We start from the raw sequence: 21,238 nt of genomic DNA, 5'->3' as shown, positions 1-21,238 counted from the left end.
ACTGTGGCCGCTCTGGTTCTGGATGGGCTGTCAGCCAGGATGTGGGTTAAAACCTTGGCAGCAAGATGATGTGACAAAGAAATATAAGACTGCTCTAAAAGATGCCTTTTTGTGCATCTGGCTAGTGCTTTTCTGTCATTGAATTTCAAGGGCAGGGCATGGGGAATCATAGCTGACTGTTGGCACTATTTTTCCTTTGGAAAGAGAAAAGAAATGGCACATTGAGACAGCATTATTATGTGCTTCTTAGGAATAAAGTCTGTGGTGAATAGAATAAGAAGAAACACAGATGGTTTTTCAAGTATATTTTACAGGTATATCAATCTCTGTCTAACAAAATAGGCCAAATTTTGACTTTTTTACCAACTCATTCTCTACATGGATATTCTTGTCTTTGTTTAGTAATTAAACACTGAAATGTCTTTTTATCTAAAAATCTTCTAAAACATTCTATTTTCTCTCTTACTTAAAGATATTTTTCTCTTTTCTCCTTTGAATTTGTCTTCTAGCCAGTGAAAATAAAGAACCTGAGCAACAGTTTGAGTGAGTGGCTGCATAAAGTATAAATGCTCTGCACTAGAGTGATTACCTGAGTAGAAAACCAACAATTTTGTGAAGAAGGTCTTTTCCTCATAGAGTCATTCCTTCAGCTCTCTGTGGGCACTAGGCAGTGTTTGCATGCATCCAATCACTGCGTCTATCAGGTCTGAGTTCCTATTAGCTCAGCTTCATTTTGAAAATAAGCTCTTCCTAAACATTTAAGTACATTTGTATTTTCAAGGAATATACTGAACTCTCTTGTTCCGTGTGTCATGTCTATTTTTTTACCCTCTGAAAAGCAAAATAACATATTCTTCATATGATGATTAATGTGTAATGATCTTCACACATTACATAATGTCCTATCTTCCATTTAGAAAAGCACTGGCACAGCAGAGAGTTGCAAATCTGTCCCTTCATAAAGTGTAGACTGATGTCATTTAAGCTGGCTCATCCCTGCACAGCTTCCAAAACACCGTGTGCTTTGCAACAGTAATGGCAGTATCCGTTTCTGCCTCCTTTTTTAAAAAAATACAGAGATTAAATGTAACCACAGCATGCTAACAAACCCACCCCAGCAGGAGTGCTGATAATGGTTTTTCTTCCTGGAAATGTTGTTGTTGAATTGGAAGGTGTTTAATACAGAAGAAAAAAAAAACACATTTATTCAGTCTTCTCCCAGAATATGTCTATCCAAATGCCTACGTTCCTTGTAACTTCTGTATATTAAAAGTGGATGCCAGCAATGCAGTTCCCTAATTTTACTTTGGTATGGTGGGAGTGCATGTAAACAGTGTCAAATGTAACATACATTAAAAAAAAAAAAAACATGTTTTATCTGTAAATTCTAAAATGCCTTTATAGGAGTGGAGTCATTCCAGTCCAGTTCCTGATTGTTTTCACAGTTTTTAAATAGTCCTGTTTAAAAACTGTTAAAACTTGCCCTTCCTGCACTTCACTCCCCAGAGCTGTGCAATCCACAGTACCAGCTCGTCTGCCTTTTAGAAGACAAAGGCCATATTCAATACTCCATGTATCAGGCAGTCCAATTCAACATTTTCTGGATAATTTCATTGCTTTGACAAGTTTCAAGATCGGTGGAGTATTTTATCTTCTGTTTCTCCAGTATCTCTGCCAGTTTTCAAAGGGATTATTTCTTTTCTCCCAAACAAAGAATGTCTTTCTATCATTCATATCTCAAACAGGCTTAATTTGTATTTTTATGCCTCTGATTTCTGATGGTTTTAATACAGCTGTTCTTTGACTCTAAACACATTTCTACAACAACTCCTACTTAATCTATGATTTTTTTTTTTTTGGTCTCACAACAAGTCTAGCAAGACAGATTTTGTGCCAGAGCTTAAAAACAATCTTTCCTCTAATTTCCTCCCATTAGTGTGCTAGAAACATGATGTTTTTCTCCAGCAGATATCCTGATCTAGGATTTTAGCTGATTTTAGCTGAAGCTAAAATGATAATTTCTCCAGAAAATAAAAAAATAAAAAAATAAAAAAGCTGAAGGCATTTAAATCCATTGTGATTTCAGTGACAAATTTTATCTTCATTAGACAAGACAGAAAATACTTTGCCAAGAGAGACTGGAAGAAATAAGCAATGGCCTTTTAGTAATAAAATAGTACATAGCTATTATCTTGTGCTTGTTATTAGTAACACAGACCATGTTTAAGAGAGAAAGTTAGTTTCATTATCTGCATCTTACAGATTGCAAAAGAGAGGCATTCATTGAGCTATTATGAAAAAAATACTAAAAAATATAAACTGCTCTTTTACAGCATATATTTACTTTCTTTTAAAGAATTCATCTCTACACTATATATAGTACTATAATTACTTATTTTTCTCTTATGCATCTTCAAAAATTGAAAAGTTCTGTCTTCTCTAGTGACTTCTCTTACAGAGGACCATGTCTATGGTACTGCACTGGGCTAGATTGGATCCCTTATCATTTAGAATCCCTACTATGTTGTCAGAAGTCCTTAGAACACCTACTTCATGCATATGAGTGAAAATAGAAGGGAATAGGTCTTCTTTTTTAAAGTTTTTTTCAATTATTTTGGAACAAAATATGCAGAACTGAGGGAACTGGGTAAATGTAGAGAGAAATGTAAGTTGAACAGCAATTTCAAGTTGAGGGTGGAGAGACCTTGAAATAAGATTTGATGTATTTTTTTTAATAGAATGCAATTTTCATTTCTTGACCATCCCCTCTCTACAAAAAAAAAAAAAAAAAGAAAAGGCATCACAGATAAAACATCGTAAGCATAATTCAGTGTATCTATAAAGGCATGAAAATCTGGTAAAGGTATCTTAAGAATTCTAAAGTATTCCAATTTAATGTATTTTTCAATCATTACTAACCTAAACATTTAACTGTTTTATATTAGCCCAGTGAGATCACCTTTACTTCTCCTGACCCTTGAAGCAACTCCGTGTTTGAACATGACAATTTACTTCTTTTACTTTTTGCAGGAAATTTCATGAAAAACATCTTGACACCACAGTGTAGTGAGTTCTGGCACTAAGCCTTTACTGTTTATTAAATGAATTCATTAATTCTAGAAATGATCAATCTGTTTACTTGTAGCTGGATTAATCTTTCTTAATCCTGAATCATTGTTTGTCTAGGAAGACTTGGTGTGCAGAAAATGAAAGAAGATATTTAGTTTCCTTGTTTGATCCATAATGAAAGTGAAGGGGTTTAAATTTATGGCTCTGATGGAAACCAGTTTTTGATCTTGAGCTGAAAAGTAGTCCAAGTTATGTCTCCATAAACTGCTGTAAATTTTAATTTTCCCATCTTCAAAAAATTCTCTTTTGCCACGCTACTGGAAGAAAAATAATGCAATTTTTTTCTTCAGCTTTTATAACATCAGATTATTATTACATTCTCTGCTACACTTTTCTGGCTTGTTCATTTTCCAGATTTCCAAATCCTGAGCTCTGTGAAACATCTACTACTGCAAACCACTTCCTTTCCCCTCCTGTGATGGGGGCAGAGGGGATTGAGGATGCAGAGAAAGAAATGTGCCATATTTAAGTCATGCTGGGGTTACATTGCATGAGCTGCCTTTCTTTGAAGTGTCCAGGACATGTTGAGTTCTCCGAAGTGTCACTCTGTATGTAGGCTGTATTTTGGCACACTGCCACAAACTCATTAATAAGTCTGTTTGGAGATAGTAAGAGGCTTAGGAGTTCACCCTTGTTTGAGACAAACTTACCAAGGGTGGTTTCAGTCTGTTGGGCACCACTGACTAGGGAGCAGAGGAAATCCTTCATCTGTGTGCCATCAGTGTTTGTTGTACCTGATGAGGCATTATGCCATTGTTCCAACCTTGTTCTTTTATTTCCACTGTGCCAGGTAGCTCAGACTTTAACCTGTGCCCCTGCGGTGACTTTGCCTGTACCTGTATGTATGGGCAGCTCCATTGGTTTGGTATGCGAGCCCTGTTGTCCATCTGTATCTCTTTGCTTGAGCAACCCAATCCTGCATGGCTGCCTTTGGGGTGGATGCTGGCATTGATCCTTGAGCCTGATTCGAAGTCAGCCTGACAGGGCTACCCAGGGAGCCAATTACCCTCTGGTGCTGCTCCAGCACCAGTGAGTGACAGGCCTGTGGTGTCCTGGCCAGAGCAGTGTCCCTGCAATCGCTGCTCTTTTCCTCTGCACGCTGCTGTGCAGAGACTGTGTGTGCTGTCTGTGCTAATCCATTTTTTGAGCAATGGGCTTCCTTCTGCCTTAGCCTTTGGCTTTTCCTCAGGCTAAAACTGAAGACCAAACTTCTACCAAAGTTGCGTTTGGCACTATCTGCTTAGAAGGGCATCGTTAGCCAAGCTACCACAGGTTCTTACATCCCAGTTTTTTACTGTATTCTTTCTCAACAAGTCATGCAAAATGAGTTCCAGACATATGCTGCAGCTCAAACTATGAATACCTAGTTCACTTTTTGTATGCTTTTCTCTCATATCCTCGGGTTGTTCTACTGCCTAGGTTTGCTAGATCCTTCAGGAAAAAGAAAGATGCCTTCAAGCAGAAACAGTGAAGTGGATGTAGAGGAGACAGCTCTAATGTTACTGTCCAATACCAACAATCATACTGTAATCCAGGTACTGACCAGAAGAAAAAACTTCTTTACAATGTGTTTAAATAAGGTGTAGTTGGTATTAGTATTCTCTGGCAAACCTTTGAATTTAGTTTGGAAAAGCAAGAATTTGCATATAAATAGAATATTATACAGAGATCTCTATTTCTCTTGGCAGGGCTTTTTTTTTTTTTTTTTTTTTGAATTCTTTACTTTTTAGTGCTTTTTAAAGAAATAATTCTGTACTTTAGCAAGGATTTGTGTTATAGGGAGGTTTGAACAGAAAATACACAAACTACACATGAATTAACATTTTGAAATTATTGCTACAAGTTAATCAGAAAACATCAAATTTATTAAAATGTGTTAACTACTTCCTTTTCTATGCTGTAGTTGATAATGCACAAGAAAATGAAATTATTAAAAGTGCAATCTGTGCTCCAAGCACATGAGAACATTACAGATATACTTCCTTTTGGAAGCTTAGTATGTGCTAAATATTCTTCTATGTACAGCTGGGGGTCTCATTACTGATAATAATTGCAAGTGCTGCTGTAGGCGTGCATATAGAACATTAGTATAGGGTGTAAAGATTAAGTGAATAGTACTCAAATTGAATTTGCCATGGCTGGGTATCGTATCTAAGTCTATTAGAGCGTCTTTTTTTTTTTTTTTTTTTTTTCTCTTATTTTGTAAGGAAAGACTAAACCAGAATCAATTCCAACTTCATTATCTTTCTTTTCAAGGTGATTTTTTCATCCTGTCTCCAAAAGTGGAGAGCTGAAATAAAGGATTACACTCCACATTGTTAGCTTTATCATAATTGTGTTTTTATCGTTCCAAAAATAATACAAAAAAAAAAGTCTGCAAGTGTGGGATGCAGATGTGCATAAGATTTGTAAGCACCTAGTAGGAATGAAATGTTTTATGCCATCCACTTGTTATGATCAGCCTTCTCTAGACTCTTGTTCTGCCTTCAGTTGTGAAAGTAACTTATATCCTTCTAGAACATGCGTGCAAAAAAAAAAATTAACCACTTTTTTTTTCCATTTTAAATCTTCTTTTTACTAAAATAGCTTCAAAATCTTGATATTGGCTAGGTATTTGGTGATGGCTGATACCACTTTGTACTGAACAAAATTTTCTCCCTCCTCTTGCTATCCAGCATCTTCAAGACTGCAAGCCTTCTTTGAGACATAAGTTGTATTTTTTTGGTTCTGTATGTATCCAGTTAGCAATAAATTTAAATCTTGGTCCCCAGGTGGAACTGACAAAAAAAGAATAGAAAAACAAGCCTATAAGAAATTATAAAGCCATAATCAGATTGCTTATAAATTCAATGTGCAAATTATTGTGTTCGTGTAGCTGGAGAATACGAGTGAAGCTGGAATTTAACAATATTTCCTCAGTGGTGATGTAGGCTAATCAAAGTAACAGTATTGTTACCAGTGGACTCAGATCTTGATTTATACCATTTCAATTTATCTGTATGACTACATAAATAATTACTAAGTGAAAGTAAATCAGGCAGTTAGAACAATGAAACAAAAATTTTTAAAAACCAAAACAAAAACAAAACACCACAACACGACAAAAACTCAGCCTGCAGCAGTTCTGCTTGTGACAAAGATAAAGTTCTAGAAGTGTGTTAATATGCTCTTTGGGACCACTTGTAGTGGTGAAAAATAATTATTGACTAGAAAGCAGTTGCAAAGGGAAAGGTCTGAGTTCATATTGTTGATAAAATGGATGTGGAAGGAAATTACCAGTTATGTTATTTCCCTGCCATAATACCTATTATTATTGGTACTGATTCTGTATTGGACATGTCTTAGTCGCTACTTATTATGTAATTGCAAGGAAAACGTACCTCGAGCTAGTGTTATTATTTTAGACATTATTTTTTGCTCTGAGCAGACAAGTCAACAGCAGTACCATGATCATCATCTGCCATCATTCAGAGTTTTATCATCGTTGACCTCTGATTCCCTTTGCAGGCCTCATAAATTCTCATCCCTAGCTGGGAAAAATAGGATCATGCTATGCATTATTTTCCCACATATTATTACAATTCTGTTAGCAGTTTCAGACAAGCTTTAAAAAGAAACTATAAGGATCTGGTCTGTTGTTGGTTGACCCAAATCATGACCCAAACTGACACAGCTATTTGTTTGCCAGTTATCATTGTGGGATAGATTTTACAAATCATGTTATTTTTTAATTTATTAAGAAATGTATCATATCATTATCAAGGACATATTCAAAGTCAAGCTTATCTATCTTTCCTAAATTAAGATCAGAAAGATGGAATTAGTCCGAGGCCCATGAATCAGGTACTGATGAAGAAAAAAGTCTCTATTGTGTTGAGGTTTTCATAGGAAGAATTAATTTAAAGTAGAAATTTTCCTTTCTTTGAGACATATGACTGATTTCTGCTGTGAAAATCATCATTTAATATATAAGCTCTGTACCTGGAGAATCCTTTAAAGGCATGTTTATACTTTGAAAGAGTCTATAACTTCGTGACACTATTGTTCATATCTTTCATCAACATGTTTTGGTTTCCTTACTGAAAGGATCGTAATAGAAATGAAAACTCATGAGACTATAGGCTATATGAGACATGAGGCTATAGAAAGTTATTTAAGCTAAAGTAGTATCATGGCTTTTTCTGTCTCTTGATGAAAAAAATTGTGTTTGATACTTGATTTTGCTGGCATTTGAGCTGTGGCATATTTAGAAAGTTGATCATCTGTCTCACAAGCAATCTTCTGAATACAGGTTTCAATGTATGAGTATTTCAAGTCTTTAAAAAAAATCTTACTGATTATGATGCATTTATGAAATTAGTCAAATTGCAGAGTTGGCTTAAATGTGTGCAATCATGAAATAACACACACATTTCAGAAATGCAATTCTGAAATTCTGATGTGCTGAAACACTCCACAAAACTTAGATTGAACTTTTGGAAAAGGCTAAAAGGCTGGGGGAGGAACCCAAAACTAGTTGAATGAATGGAAGAAGATTTATGTATTTGCAATTTTTTTTTTCCAAAGAAGGTTTCTTTCTCCTTTGGTTATATTGCCACCCATTAAAAAAAAATTCCTTTTTTGTTGTTTCTTCCTTGTAAATAAAGCTTTATGTAGACCAGACTTCCTGACAAAATCAGAGTTGTCTTACTTGTCAGGTTCAGCTGTTGCATTTTGGGCCTATTTGGTTAGAATTTCTCCCTTTTTCTTTGAGGGCAGGCTTAGCAAAGCAGAGAACCCCTGTCCCCAACACATTTAGGTGTCTTCTTCCCTTTCAGCAAACCTTTCTTGTATAGCCCAGCATTTCTGATCTGTTAGAGCCAAGTTTTGCATCTCTGTTCATACAAGTCGAACAAGTTGCTACCCATCTGTGCTTGCCAATATTGTGATTTTATTATAAATCAGACATTACAGCATTTGGCTTCTTTTCAATTGATTTGGATGACATCTTCTCCTTCAGCGTTAATTAAAGCAAGAGCTCCAAGATCCAAAAGATAAGACTATAATACTTCAGTACATTTCCTCTAAAATGCCTTTTATGTGATTTTTTTTTTTTTAGCTACACAGTGATTTCAACCAGAAACATCAAACAGTTCTGACTTGCAAAGTGTTGGAATTTTAGGTCTCTGAATGCCTTTTCTTCTGGCATGCCTCCTTTTAGAACTTAAAGGTAGTTTATCAATCCATTATCTGAAAATTTATATAAGTTTTATTTACATAAAAATAAAACATCTTGTTCAGCTTATTTCAAAAATGTTTGTCATTTTCTCAGCATTAGAGAACTGCTGGGATAAACAAAGAGAACGTTCTGCAGCAGAGCTGGTCCAGCCAAGATCATCACCCCTCTTTATCCCCTGTAGTTTAAGGAGAAGGTTTAATGAAGGAGGAATCACACAGTACATTTCTTTATTTATTCCTTGAAATCACATCCAGATTTTATCTCACATTGTAGCTCAGTATCCTCATACTGCCTGTCCAGGACAGTCAACTGGTCTATTGATAACAGTATTTTACAGATTTTACAGTGAAAAAACCTCCAAAGATTAGTTTTAAACTGCGTAGTTATCACTTCCTGCATTTAATTCTTGCTACTATTCAATTTAGATGGATATCATGCATTCTGAATACAGTTAGATGATTCTAAAGCTTCCTTATGTCAGTATAGCTTGTACCTGTAAAAAATGTTTATCAGTGTAATGGCAGAAATTGTCTTTTTTAAAACATTTTCTATGTTTAAAAGAGAAAAATCACATAATTAAAAATTTAAAAGGGGGTAAAAATTGTGCACTAATGACATCGAAAATCTATGTAATGGGGAATGGGCAAGCCAAATTTTGAAGCTGCCCTGATGCCTATTATACGATAAAAGAAAATATGGAGAAAACTGTGTAGAATTTCCAAGCCAGTGGAAATATCCCAACACGCTTCTTTCCTTCTCACCATCATTATATTATTATAATTTTAAAAACCAATTTATGTTACGAACACCTTAAGGTTAGAAACTTCATTCACTTCTATTCAGGATGTGGGAGAACAAGGTGTAATTGATTTTCTTCACAAGTGGGTCTCAACTTGAGGTGAATGGTATTTAAAACCCTCCCCTAACTTTCACATGTTCTATTTGCTAATTTAGGTGATTGCCTCAACATGTCAAGCATGTATGATAGCCATGAGAAGAATAGGCTGGAGTGGGACTGCAAAATGGGGTTTTTTTGGTTCTCTCTGAGTGTGGGTTTTGGGTCACCAAGACTAGGCAGGAAAGGCGCTTCAGGGGAAGGGAAAGGGGTCACGCAGACGTAGCTGAGGTGCTGTGGCCTTGGCGCCCTGTGTGTAGGTGTGTGATGCTCCCCAGGGCTTGCAGAAGGTGCCATGGTGTTCCGGTGCCCCAGCCTCGGTGGCAGCAGGGGACAAACCCTGCCTCCCTGGAGCCAGCCCCGGGCATGGCAGGCGCAGACAAGGAGCCGTGCCTGTCCACAGCTCTGAAGAGTTTGCCATGTCCCACAGCTTCCTGATCCCCATAACAGCACGGTGAAGGCTGCAAGCTGAAGCAGGGAGGGCTGCTTTGAATAAATTTTGATAAGGAATGTGGAGGAATAAGTTAGTTCACCCGCTGAGCTGTCCCGCTGCATCGGGCTGCTGACTGTCTGATAAAATAGGGAGCAGAGTAGCAATTTGTTGAAGTCAATGTTCTAAGGCTTTTAAGAAATGCAAGGAAACAGGCTTCAAAAAGCCACCTATTAAAAGAAAAGAAGTCTGATTTCTTGAGGTCTGAGGAAAGATATGGCCTGAGATTGCTTGCTTGCTTTGCATGTCAATTAAATTCCAATTTATCTAGCTGACCAAGCACCTTCATCACACATAATTTCGGCTTGGTTGAAGCTGATCAAATAACTTAGGAAATAAGTTTAGTAGATTTCAGAGTTTGATAGAAAAATGGAGCCACATAGAGCCTAAAGTGTAATAGATATTATTTCTGTATTGTAGGACTTTCTGGTCTGCCAAGAACAATGTCTGACAGATTTTTCTATACCCAAGGCTCCTACACCTGTACCTGTGATGCAGGAAAACCTCACTTACTTAAACCTTTGATAGCTAATTTTCTATTTCTGTACTTTGACAACATGTTTGTTGCTTATTAAGGACCTTGGAAGTGGTACCATTATTTGTACAGATGATTCTGTTTAAAAAAGCAGTGGAAGTTTTTCTGCACATGATTGTTTACTGGTCTATCCTTTCAGCATTGTCCTTTACCTCTCCTTTTGAGACATCTGTTTTTTTCTGTTTTTTGGACCAAATCACCTTCTTCCTGGCCCATCAAAAGCAAGCGCCCCTGTACTTCTCCTTTCAGACACAAAGACAATATGAAAAGCATATCTGATTTTTAGTGCAAAATATACAAACTTACTTCACTCTCTCTTGATGGTGTTAACAAAAATAAATTAACAGAAAAATATTTTGATAGGGTTTTGGACTGGGCAAAATGGAAACTTCTGAAGAGTTAATGGTTTTGTCTGCTGATAGTTTTATAGGGTTGTTTTGCTGGTAGTCTTACTAGTATGAAAAAATTGCAAATGAGCATGAAAATGTTAAAAAGTAATATGTTAAACACACCACCCAACTGCTCACCCCTTGCAGAAGATATAGTGGGTGTCTGCAGAATTCACACATCATTCATGTTTATCACGTATACAGCAAGACAGCTTTATTTATGAACTGGAACAGCTGTTTATGAGAATTTCACATCTTTCATAATGTTTATTTGCCTTTCACCATGGCTTCCAAGCTCTTTTGACATAAAATCAGTAGGAAACTTAAGTCTGTACAAGAGTTTCTCTGTCTCTTCTATATTTGTTTTCTTAGGTGAAAATATTACATTTCTTACATTTCTTTTAGACTTATCCTATTTTGAAAAGTGTCAGCTATGGGTAAACATGTATTAAAGTTAAAAATGTTACAGGCAAAGCTTTTCCCAGACAGAAAACAAGCAGAAAAATAAAACTGCTAGGAAGTTTAGGTGAGTCTACAAAACTTAGTCCAAAATTCCTGAATTTTGTAGAAGTATAATAGCTGTTTTAAGCACTTACATTGCCATAAAATCTTTATGAGGGAAACAAATGGCTATTTTATGGAGTGTTCAAAACCTTTATAAAATTATTTTCAATTTCAATTATGATTTATATTCATTTACAATTTTTTTTCAAGTATGATTAACAAACTAGTGTCCTGTTCACTACATTGCTTTGTTTTGCCTTTCTTTTCTTGTCAAACAGGTGTGTTTTATGAAGTTGTTCAGAGCTTCCCTCGAGTGGAGGAAAATGTGGAGGTGGATTCATTTGTAAGCAGCCACAGGTGGAGAAGGCACTCAGAGTCCCTCAAATCCGTGGACACCAACAGAGCCAGCATGGGGCAGGATTCCTTGGAGCCAGGGGGTTTCACAGACCTGCTGCTTGAAGAAGGACATGACAACACTACACAGATTGAGGTAGATATTAATTTCATCTAATTAATTTTATTGTCTTTGACTGGGAGTAAGTAAAAAATTAGGACATTTCCTTCAGGGTATTCAAACACTTATGGGGAGGAGAACCTCTGGTCTTAGTGAAGCTATCAGTATGTGGAAGCTGGAATTTTCTCTTGTCCTGAGGCTAGAGCCTGTCCTTCATGGCTTTTGAAGATAGTCTCTTGAGGATGTTTGCTTTTTTGCTGGAAAACAGTTAAGGGAAGTCCCATGTTTTAGCAGTTCTTGCTGGAAAACTGGAAAAGGAAGTGGTATTAAAACAGAATAAAATTGAATTCTTTTTTGAAGTTGATGTAAATACCTCAATTTGCAAGACTTTGCCTGATCTTTCTGGAGAGTGATATCCAGGCACAAAGGGGAAAAGACCCTAGAAAAATGAAAAATTGGAAGAAAATTCAGGTTGGTAATTGAAAAAAAAATTGCATATTATTTGATTTTTGGTCTTCCAAAGAATAAGATGGATTGAGTCCATCTTTGTGAAGCCTTGGGACATTCTCCCTCTATTTTATAGTGTCTTTCAACCTCTAATTTCCTATTTAGCTGCCAGATAGTTCTCTGTCCTGTTTTCTTTGGTCCTTTTGTTGTTGTGGTGGTGGTGTTTTTTTAAGTATTGAACTTGGGGGTTTCCTGTTAATAAAATCTACATCCTGTTTTTCAATAAAATACAACTTTGAATAAACTACACTTAACATCTTCAGTCATTATAATCTGCTTCCAAAACAACAGTGTTGGGGTTTTTTCAGTTCCAAGAAGCTGACTCTCAGAGAAAAAAAAATGCAGATTTCAGATTTTGGGTTGTTACTTACACAATAAAAAACCATAATGCAATATAAAACCCATCTGTAGAGACAATGGAATCTCTTCTTCATAAGCAAAAAAAAAGTGCTTTCAGAGAGGTGTGTTTTGTGCTGGTTGTTTTTAATGTTCCCAGTTTGCACAGGACTAATTACATTTCCTCTTGTACTAACATGAAAGTCACTGGTTGGTAAATTGTAGTTTTGAATTTCATGTTGATTTTTTAACTTCCTTTTTGCCTCATGTAATCCTCATCTGCCCATACTTGTAGCAAATATTTTGGACTACAACAGAGATCAGTCTTGCTTCTAGTTATTTTAGCAGGAAAAGGGCAAGCTGTCTCAGGTACAGGGAAGTTTTAGTAGCTGATCTTTCCATGGCTTACCCTGTAGATGCCTATGTGGTGTTTCCATTCAGTTCTGTTCCAAGCTCTTATGAAGCAAAATGGTCAGATGTCCCCCTCTAACACTTATGTATAGCAAGACTTGGGGAAAAAAAATGAATGCTTGCAAATGGATATACATAGAATGGTATTCCCAGGAACATCTTTCCTGACAGATTAATGTCTTTACAGTGTCTTAACCTGAAAAGTTTATTGAATTCAGGTTTTGTGTTCTGTTGCAAACCTCTTTTTTCTAAGGTCTTTTCAGCACAATGAGATAACAGAGTTGTGGTTTTACACATTATCGGATTCCATTGAAAATCCCCACTACAACACACAGACATCTCATAAAAAAACCCTTGATGCTTGGCCTTATAGAGGAGGTAGAGTATACAACAGAAATCCACAGAGGAAGAATCCATACGTTGCAGTCTTTGCAGCTTGGCAGCTTATCAGCAGTGCTGGAGAGCTTATTGATTATTTTAAATTCTTGCTCTGTGAACATTGCAGTGCCTGCTAAAGAAAATCCAGAGAATAAGTATTAGCTGCCACTTACATTTAGTGATGCTACAGGATGATGACATCCCTCCTTTACAGATACTGTTTTCTCTAAAGTGTTTTGTAGGCTTACCATGCAAATGCAGACTTCTTTAATATGAAGACTGACAGTGATTAACATGTTTTCACTCGATAGTATTTGCTGTCCTTTTTTATAATGATGAGTTCATTTTATCTCCAGCTTTATAAACCCAAACCCTACCTCTCTCACCTCTATCCATCTCTTTTTTTTTTTCCCCTTTTGGCAAAAAAAAACCAAACCAAATCAAAAACCCCAAAACAACAACAAAACCAAAACAAAAATAAAACAAACAAACAAACCCCACAAAAACCAAAACAGCCAAGGAAAAAAGGGAAGGCAGTAGGCAGAAATTTCTGGACACTGTTTAAAATTAATATTACTTGAGTTATCAATGCATAGTCATAAGATAAAAAAAGATAAAATCAAACCTGTGTGGAGCACAGCTTAGTTCCACTGGGTTGCTGTTTATTTTAAGATAATGACACTTTTAATTATTTTTTTCCCAATGAAGTACTGGAATTGTTCTGTAACTTTCACTGGATCAGCCATCAGCCCTGATCCGGAGGTTATTTTAACATCAGCTTGTGTTGGAGCATGAAGTGCAGACCTTCTAAAGCTCTTCTTGCAAGTGCATTGTAGATTGGTTCATCGCACCTTTCTAGTAGTCAGGGTGAACCCCCTCCTGTGCATGGGAAAGATGATAATGATGAGATTCTCTTTAGGGTGCAGCTTCTCTGGTCCAAAAAATGGAGCAGTGTAGCCACCAGGGAGCCCAGGTGTTTATCTTCACATCTCCATTTTGTCTCCTGCATTTGTTTGGCACTGTGATTCAGGAAAGGACTCATACAAAATGATATACACATTCATGTGCCTTTTATAAGTAAGGCTGTTCTCTTGAACTGGTCTTGAACTAAATTGCAGAAACTGGAAGAAGCAATGGTTATAACCATTTGATGTGCTGGGCCTTCAGAAAAGAGTAGGGTCTGGGGAAGTAGAAGAAGAAGAAAAGACCTCCAAGTCCCATTGTGTTGCTGGAGAATAGGAATGTTGTGGTGGCACAAACCCACAAGGATGGATGCTGCCAAAAGAAAAGCAGTGTTTTGCTGCACATCAGATAGGAACCCTGATGGCTAACTATAAATTATAGGGTAAAATTTATATATAACACTCTTAAAACAGTACTACTATCTTGAAAAAACTCCTCCTACTTTAGAAGGATTATTATGGTGTGCCAATTAGAGACTATAATATTGCAAATCCAAAAAGCCCCCCAAGGATGGAGGTTAGTCCCATTTGCTTTATTTGCAATTGGTGCTCTAGAGCTCAACGGCAGAAGAGGGTCATATTCTATAAGAGACTTATTATGTTTTCATTCCCATTATATCAAATAGCTAAATAGAGAGAGAGAAAGCTCTGAAGAGGCATAAAATAGTGACATAAAAAGAGTGAAATCTTATACAGATGGGTGCAAATGGAACAGTCTGAGAGAAATTCCCAAAGCAGATAGCCTTGGACAGGTAAAGCAATATGCTGTCAGCCATCTAAACCAACTGTAAGGGGCAGCCCCAAAATACAGGGTTATGGTGATGCACTGCAACAAGTTGTCTTCTTGGCTTCATGGCAAATGAGAGTTTCAGGTCTCCATTGAAGATAGGAACATCCATGACTAAGTCATATTTTTTCCCAAGGGTCACAAAGCCAAACATTAAAGCCTTCTGCCTGGAATAACTTTGGGACTGTCAGAATTCTTCTTTCTAGAAATTTTGTTTCTCAAATTTCTGGGATTTCACAATATCATGATTTCAAGACTAGCTTTCTTTTTTTTTCCCTCCCATCTATCTTAAATTCTTCACTCCTGTTTTGAGGGTCAGGTTTGTTTTGGGTTTTTGCTTGTTGTGTAATCTACTGCTTTTGTTTATTGGGCTCAGGACATTTAGAAGTGCCTTTTACTTATGATAAATAGAGCTTAGGAAATGCAACGTGTCAGGTGGAATTTGTTGCTGCAAACACTGTAAGCCCTTGTAAAAGCAGTGAGTGTGAAAATAAATCTTCCTGAATATACGTAGTTTGGCATGTCTTTTAAGCAAGGAGAAAAATAAGATAAATATACTATATTCCTTCATATATATTCTTTTAAAATAAAAATATACTCCTTAATCACTCAATTTTATTAAGTAGATTAGTATTATTATTGCTAAAATAAACTCAGCTTCATGGTTATGATGTGACCAGTGTTCTGTTAATCCCCAGAGGCCTGTGGCCACACAGATAATGAAGGTGGATATCAGAGGTTCTTTCTGCCTGTTCGTTTTTTGCATTACTGAGAAAGAAGTTGATCTCTGAAATGAATCTCCTGTGGATCCTGGTTCCCCAGCATTCGCCACTAAAGGATCCATAAATGCATTCCTGCTTTGTCGTAGTACTTGCTAATGCAGGTTTGGCTACTGAGAGTTGGAAAAGGCTTAATAATTCAATAATATACAACTAACTCATTAACATACAATTGTGCATTGCACAAATGTTGCATGATAATTTTCCCATGTGCATCATTTTTCAAGTGATTTCCTATGGTTTTTGGCTATGTGTAGCTCCATTCAGAACAGAATCTCCCTCTGTATGTATAGCTTTGGTCTCTTTATCATGGATCTTCCTTGTGACTGCAGTCACACCAGTGCTGGGTAAAACACTGGCAAGAAAAATATAGAGAAATTGAAGTGGAGAAGTGTCTGATATATAGCTTGCATTGTCAGGAGCAGAAGGTGAAAAACTTTGCAGAATAACTTTAGATCATGTGAATTACTTTCAAATTTGTTGCTGCTGTATAGAGATACTACATCAAAACAATAGTCTTTCACAAACTTCAAATACCAAAAATAAATCCAGCAATAAAATAATAGATTAAATCATAGTCAAGCTTGAGCTGAGTGCAGTAAAGTTTTATTGCTTTGCACCAGCAAAAATGCGAGGAAAACATAATTTTTCATATAAAGTCTTAGAACAGAATGAATGATTGCTGCTGTATGACAGAAGATTCAGTTCTGAGCACACTAAATCAAACCAAACTCAACTGTATCTTATTTTCTCCACCCCACCTAACATACTCCTAGCAAGCATAGAAAACTGAGGCTATTTCGGTGCAATTTTTTTTTTCTGTATTGAAGCAATTAATTTATTCCTGTGGATGTCACTGATATCTCCTGCTGTGTATTGCTTTTAACTAAAATAGAGTTGTTGCCAACTGAAGTCACCCTTTGTTTTTTTTCCTCCTTTCTTTATGTTCTCTAGATGTTGTTTGAAATGTAAATTTTAGCAGCACCTGTAGTTTATACCTCAAAAGCATCTTGTCCCTATTGAAACAACATTTGTGGGTTTCCTACTGATAAAAAGCAGTCTTTTGCTGGATTTTACATTCTGATCCAGAGTTTCTGCCCAAAAGAGCACTTCTCCCTTATCAGTCCCAGTCACTCATGGAAGTGAAGATGTCTGATTCTGACTGGCAAAAACAACAGAAGGGATTGAGTTTTACACCCCTTGGGATTTGAGAGCAACTGCTCTCAGCTACTGACAGCAGTGTCAGCATGCACATTGCTGTGTCCCCACTGCAAGTCTGAGCAAGGAAGAAAATAAATGGTTGAGATTAAATTTCCCTCAGCTGGACAAATGATAAGGCAATTCTGTGTTTACTTCTCTAATGCACTGTATTAAAAGTAGAAAAACTTGTCCATGAGAAAGAGAAGCCTTAAAACTAAAGAGTATTACAGTCTCATAGTGAGCTGTCAGTTTGGCCGAGTCTGCCCCTGTTTTGTTTCTGCCTTTTTTTTTCTTTTCTTTTCTTCCCATCCCAATGCTTTAATGCCAGTTGCATTTGATGGCCTTAGAAAGAGCAGTGTTAATAACACTGTATTCTGAAACCATGGTCCCTTCAAGTTACTGACAACCAGATTCTGTATCTAAGAAAAAAAATCCTTATTACCACAGTCTAATGAGTACTTCTTTTCTTTTTCCTCATCCCAAGCTAAGAATGTGCCCCTTTCCTTCTTGAACCTGTTTTCTGACTTGCAATTTTTAGAGCCTTTAATCGCCTGTGTAAAGTTGCCTCCTTACTTACCTTTTAAACTTAAAGTTCAACTGTTTATCTTAAATAGTATCTGTATCTTCCTTCCCCAGTCTGGGGTCCTCAACAGTGCAAGTTAATTCCATGGGCAACATTTCTCGTACAGCCATTTAGTTTAATAATATCAGGGATGCTATTGATCCCTCCACCTTAGGACAGATCCCTCCACCCTCTTTTCTTAGTGCATAGTCACATGTTAATGCAAATCATGAAATATCAAAGTAATGCATATTCAGTACAAAGGTTTAACCAGATTTTAGGTTTCAGTGGAAGCATTTAACATGTAAGTGAAGAGGAATGAAGCTTTGCTGAACAGGAATTGGCTGTTTCTTTAAAGAGCAAAAGAACAATACTTCTGTTATGAAATTTGTGTTTACAAAACTCAGGGGGAAAAAAACTAACTAAAAACCTGAAGCAACAGCCAGTTTTATTTTTGATACCTACTTTCTGATGTGGCTTCATTTTAGGAACAGATTCTAGACTATATTATTGAGCTCAAATAATATTTAGCTCTTGACTGAAATAAGGGAAACATTAGATTTTGGTTAAGGTTAATTTAAAGTTCTAAGTCAAGAAATACGCTTTAATTGATTTAATTACATAGCTGAAGTTTTCAGGTCTACTTGCAAAATCATTATCATAACAAAAGTTATGTTCACTCTTATTTTCACTTTTAGGCATGTATAATTATTTCTTGTTCACAGTTAATAATTACTACATGATTTTTGGTGTATGTGTGATTTCTGCTGTATGACTCATTCAAGAGAAGGAGGAAAAATCTGGGCTCTTCCAGTAGGCCTGCAAATATTTTTCACAATTTTTGATCAAACTTCAGTTATCTAGTGTATAGACCTGGAACTTCCTGTGACTAAAATACATGGTTTTACAGTTGAAGGTTGAAGGCATTGGATAAGATTTGCAGCCATTTTCAGGCCCTATCTTATGTTGCCTTTGGCCGTGCCAGTTGTACCTCTAACACAGATGTCTTGCAGCCTTTAAGCCAGATGTAACCTAAGTCCAGAAGTCTCTGCTGGAATATGTGCTGTTCACATCTCTGGTGTTTCCGTAATGTTCTAGAGGGTTAAACGAATGTGCCATATGATTCCTTTCTACTGCACATCATGAAACTGCAAAAGTTCTGAAGCTCATTGGCGCTGAATCTTGTGGATGTCAAAATTTACAGAATGAAGCAAATTCTTGGAATACAAATTTGTTATGGGTTATTAAACACAAAGGAAGTTTCTGAAGAGCAGATTACTGGACCCTAGGGAAAATGGGGAACTGCCATTGTTTGCTCTGGGTCCCCTATGCTTACTGGGCATCACAGACAGAATCATAGAATATCCTGAGCTGGAGGGGACCCACAAGTATCACTGAGTCCAATTCTCTTTCCCAGTCAGTTCTGAGGACCACATGAAGATGTTTGACTTAAGAGACTCCAGCTGGTCTAGTGCTTTTTTGGTATCCATTTACTAGATTAAGTTAAATATCATGTTATTATTTTCATATTTGGGAGCTTGAAAATTACAGTGGATATTAAGGATGTATTGGAGGAAGGAACTTGGGATATGCTGAAACAGTGCTGCTGCACTGAAACCATTGTGGATATATCATTTGTTTTCCATTTAACAGAATGCTTGGATGTCATTTTTTTGTTGAAGGAGAGCTAAAATTTTGTTTTAATATATGTAGCTAGTATAATAATTAAAGGCTAAGTTGTATAGAATTTTCCTACTGTATTTTAATTTTTTTGCAAAGGTTTTAATTGTTATTTTTAAATTGGTTTTTTTCACAATTTTCAAGAATTTATTTTAGAAAGTTAGCTTGTTACTCTGGAGATGGAGAATGTAATTTATTTTCACAAAAACTGAATATACATTTTTCAAACTGAGTCAAGGGAAAAAATAAGTTTCCTTTTCATGTGATCTTAGGAAAATTTTTTAACTTTCTCTTCATGTAACATCCTAAGACAAACTAAAATGTCTGGAAATTACTGCTAAATTTTGTATTTAGTTGATCATTTTTAATCATTACAAAGAAGAGCCAGAAAGTGGATTAGTCTGGAAAACAGCACAGATCATACATGAAATGTCCTAAGTCTATGCTATTGCTAAATTACACCAAAAAGTATGTCACCAGCAATTAGAAACAGAATCTGGAAGAATCATTAATTTACTCACTATTTTCTGCTAAGATTTTTACCAGTGATGTCACACTTCCTAGCCAGCCAGCAGACTGAAATATCACTGTCTTGTTTTTTTTCCAGGCTTTCTGTTTCAAAATGTTAAACTAGGCAAACGCCTCATATATCTTTTTCTTTTGAATATACTGATTGCTTATTTATATCAAGGTCATCTTAACACTTTTACTGGGTCTTGCTATGATGTTCAGCTGCACTGAATGCATTGCCAACTCTGTAAGAAGTGTTGTAAAAATAAGCCTGTCAACGTTTCAATATTCTCAAATTAAAGTCAAGAAGTGATGGTTCTGCTAATAACTCGTGTATAGGTGAAAAGGGAAAAGGCTGGAGGAAAAATTCATTCTCTATTTCCTTTAAGCTCAGGAGGAGAGGACAGGGAAGGAAAGAAATTAAAAACTAGCTTCCCCATTCCTAAATAAGATAACTCCATTGTAATCCTGAGTTCATTTCCCATGCTTAGCTACATTGGCACAAAAGGCATTTAACACATTGAGGAAAATGAATCTTTATAGCAAGGAAGGAGACAGGAAATTCAGAATTTAATGGTATCTGCCTTTGAATTTTCTTAATGATAATAAGACAATGAGAGTAAGAAAATGTGAACGCCACATCAATATTTTACTTTTCCATATCCTTCATCTCCAACTTCCTAAAGCATATTCCAGAATGGTGGAACTCATGACTGAAAAGAGCTATGAGCAGAATCAACAGACCTTGTACTTTCTGAATTAATTATTTCAGTCATACATGCCTCAGCACTTGCTTGCAGGGGTTTGCTGAAAATAGATTCAACTTGTGAAGCTGAATATTAGTGTGGCTGTGAAGGCTGAGAAGGTCTTTCCTTTCCCAGACACTTCTTTCTGAGCCTTTTCACCATGTTCACCTGGAGTGTCCTCAAGAGAGGAGACTTGTATCAATTTGGTCATGCAAAAAGCAGAAGATGATGTTCATTTCTACCCATGCAAAGCAGACAGCACTCAGCTAATTTAACAGCACTCAGCAAATTGTGCATAGTTGGTTGGAGCAGGGAGTGAGGGTGAATATATTACCAAGTTGTTTGTGCAGAGGAATTTGAGTAAGTAAGTAAAGAGTGGTCACACTGAGCCACACAATTCCAGTTTGGATAGTACCAGTCCTTAGGGATAGATTTTCAAAGCTGTAGGAATTCTGCTGGCATTGATGGATTGCTCAGTGTTTCTCCAAATCTTTCATGTTTTTTTAATATGGGAAAGTCAATTATTTGTTATCCCAAAACAGTAACGACATGGCATGTAAACAGATGGGTCTATTGTTTCAGATTTGGTCAGACACTTCCTGTGACTCTGTAAATTTAGTATTTATGCCAAAGCCAATGATCTATCCTCATTGTGATTGTATGAGTTACACAGATTTTGCAAAGAGAATAATAAATGCCAATGCTCAAAATTCATATCAAGAGGGGGATCAGAGTCAAGAAAGTTCCATTTGTTAAATGTACATTT

At 36.4% G+C, this 21,238-nt stretch overlaps 1 protein-coding gene across 2 annotated transcripts in view; it reads left to right on the top strand.

The window, feature by feature from the left end:
- Window positions 1-21,238, top strand: part of PLXDC2 (plexin domain containing 2) — a 249,126-nt gene that overhangs the window by 100,997 nt on the left and 126,891 nt on the right. The window contains exons 1-2 of one of the 2 annotated variants that reach the window (XM_038128626.1): window positions 8,531-8,564; window positions 11,439-11,650. In XM_038128626.1, the coding sequence (XP_037984554.1) occupies window positions 8,546-8,564; window positions 11,439-11,650 (231 nt within the window). In that variant the 5' untranslated portion in view covers window positions 8,531-8,545. Of the gene's footprint in view, window positions 1-8,530; window positions 8,565-11,438; window positions 11,651-21,238 lie in introns of those variants that run through there. The other variant, XM_038128625.1, reaches the window with a different exon arrangement.

This window comes from Motacilla alba, chromosome 2, assembly GCF_015832195.1.
Source record: "Motacilla alba alba isolate MOTALB_02 chromosome 2, Motacilla_alba_V1.0_pri, whole genome shotgun sequence".
Classification (NCBI taxonomy): domain Eukaryota; kingdom Metazoa; phylum Chordata; class Aves; order Passeriformes; family Motacillidae; genus Motacilla; species Motacilla alba.
Note: the sequence above shows the minus strand (reverse complement) of the source record. Positions and strands in the feature narration are given on the sequence as shown.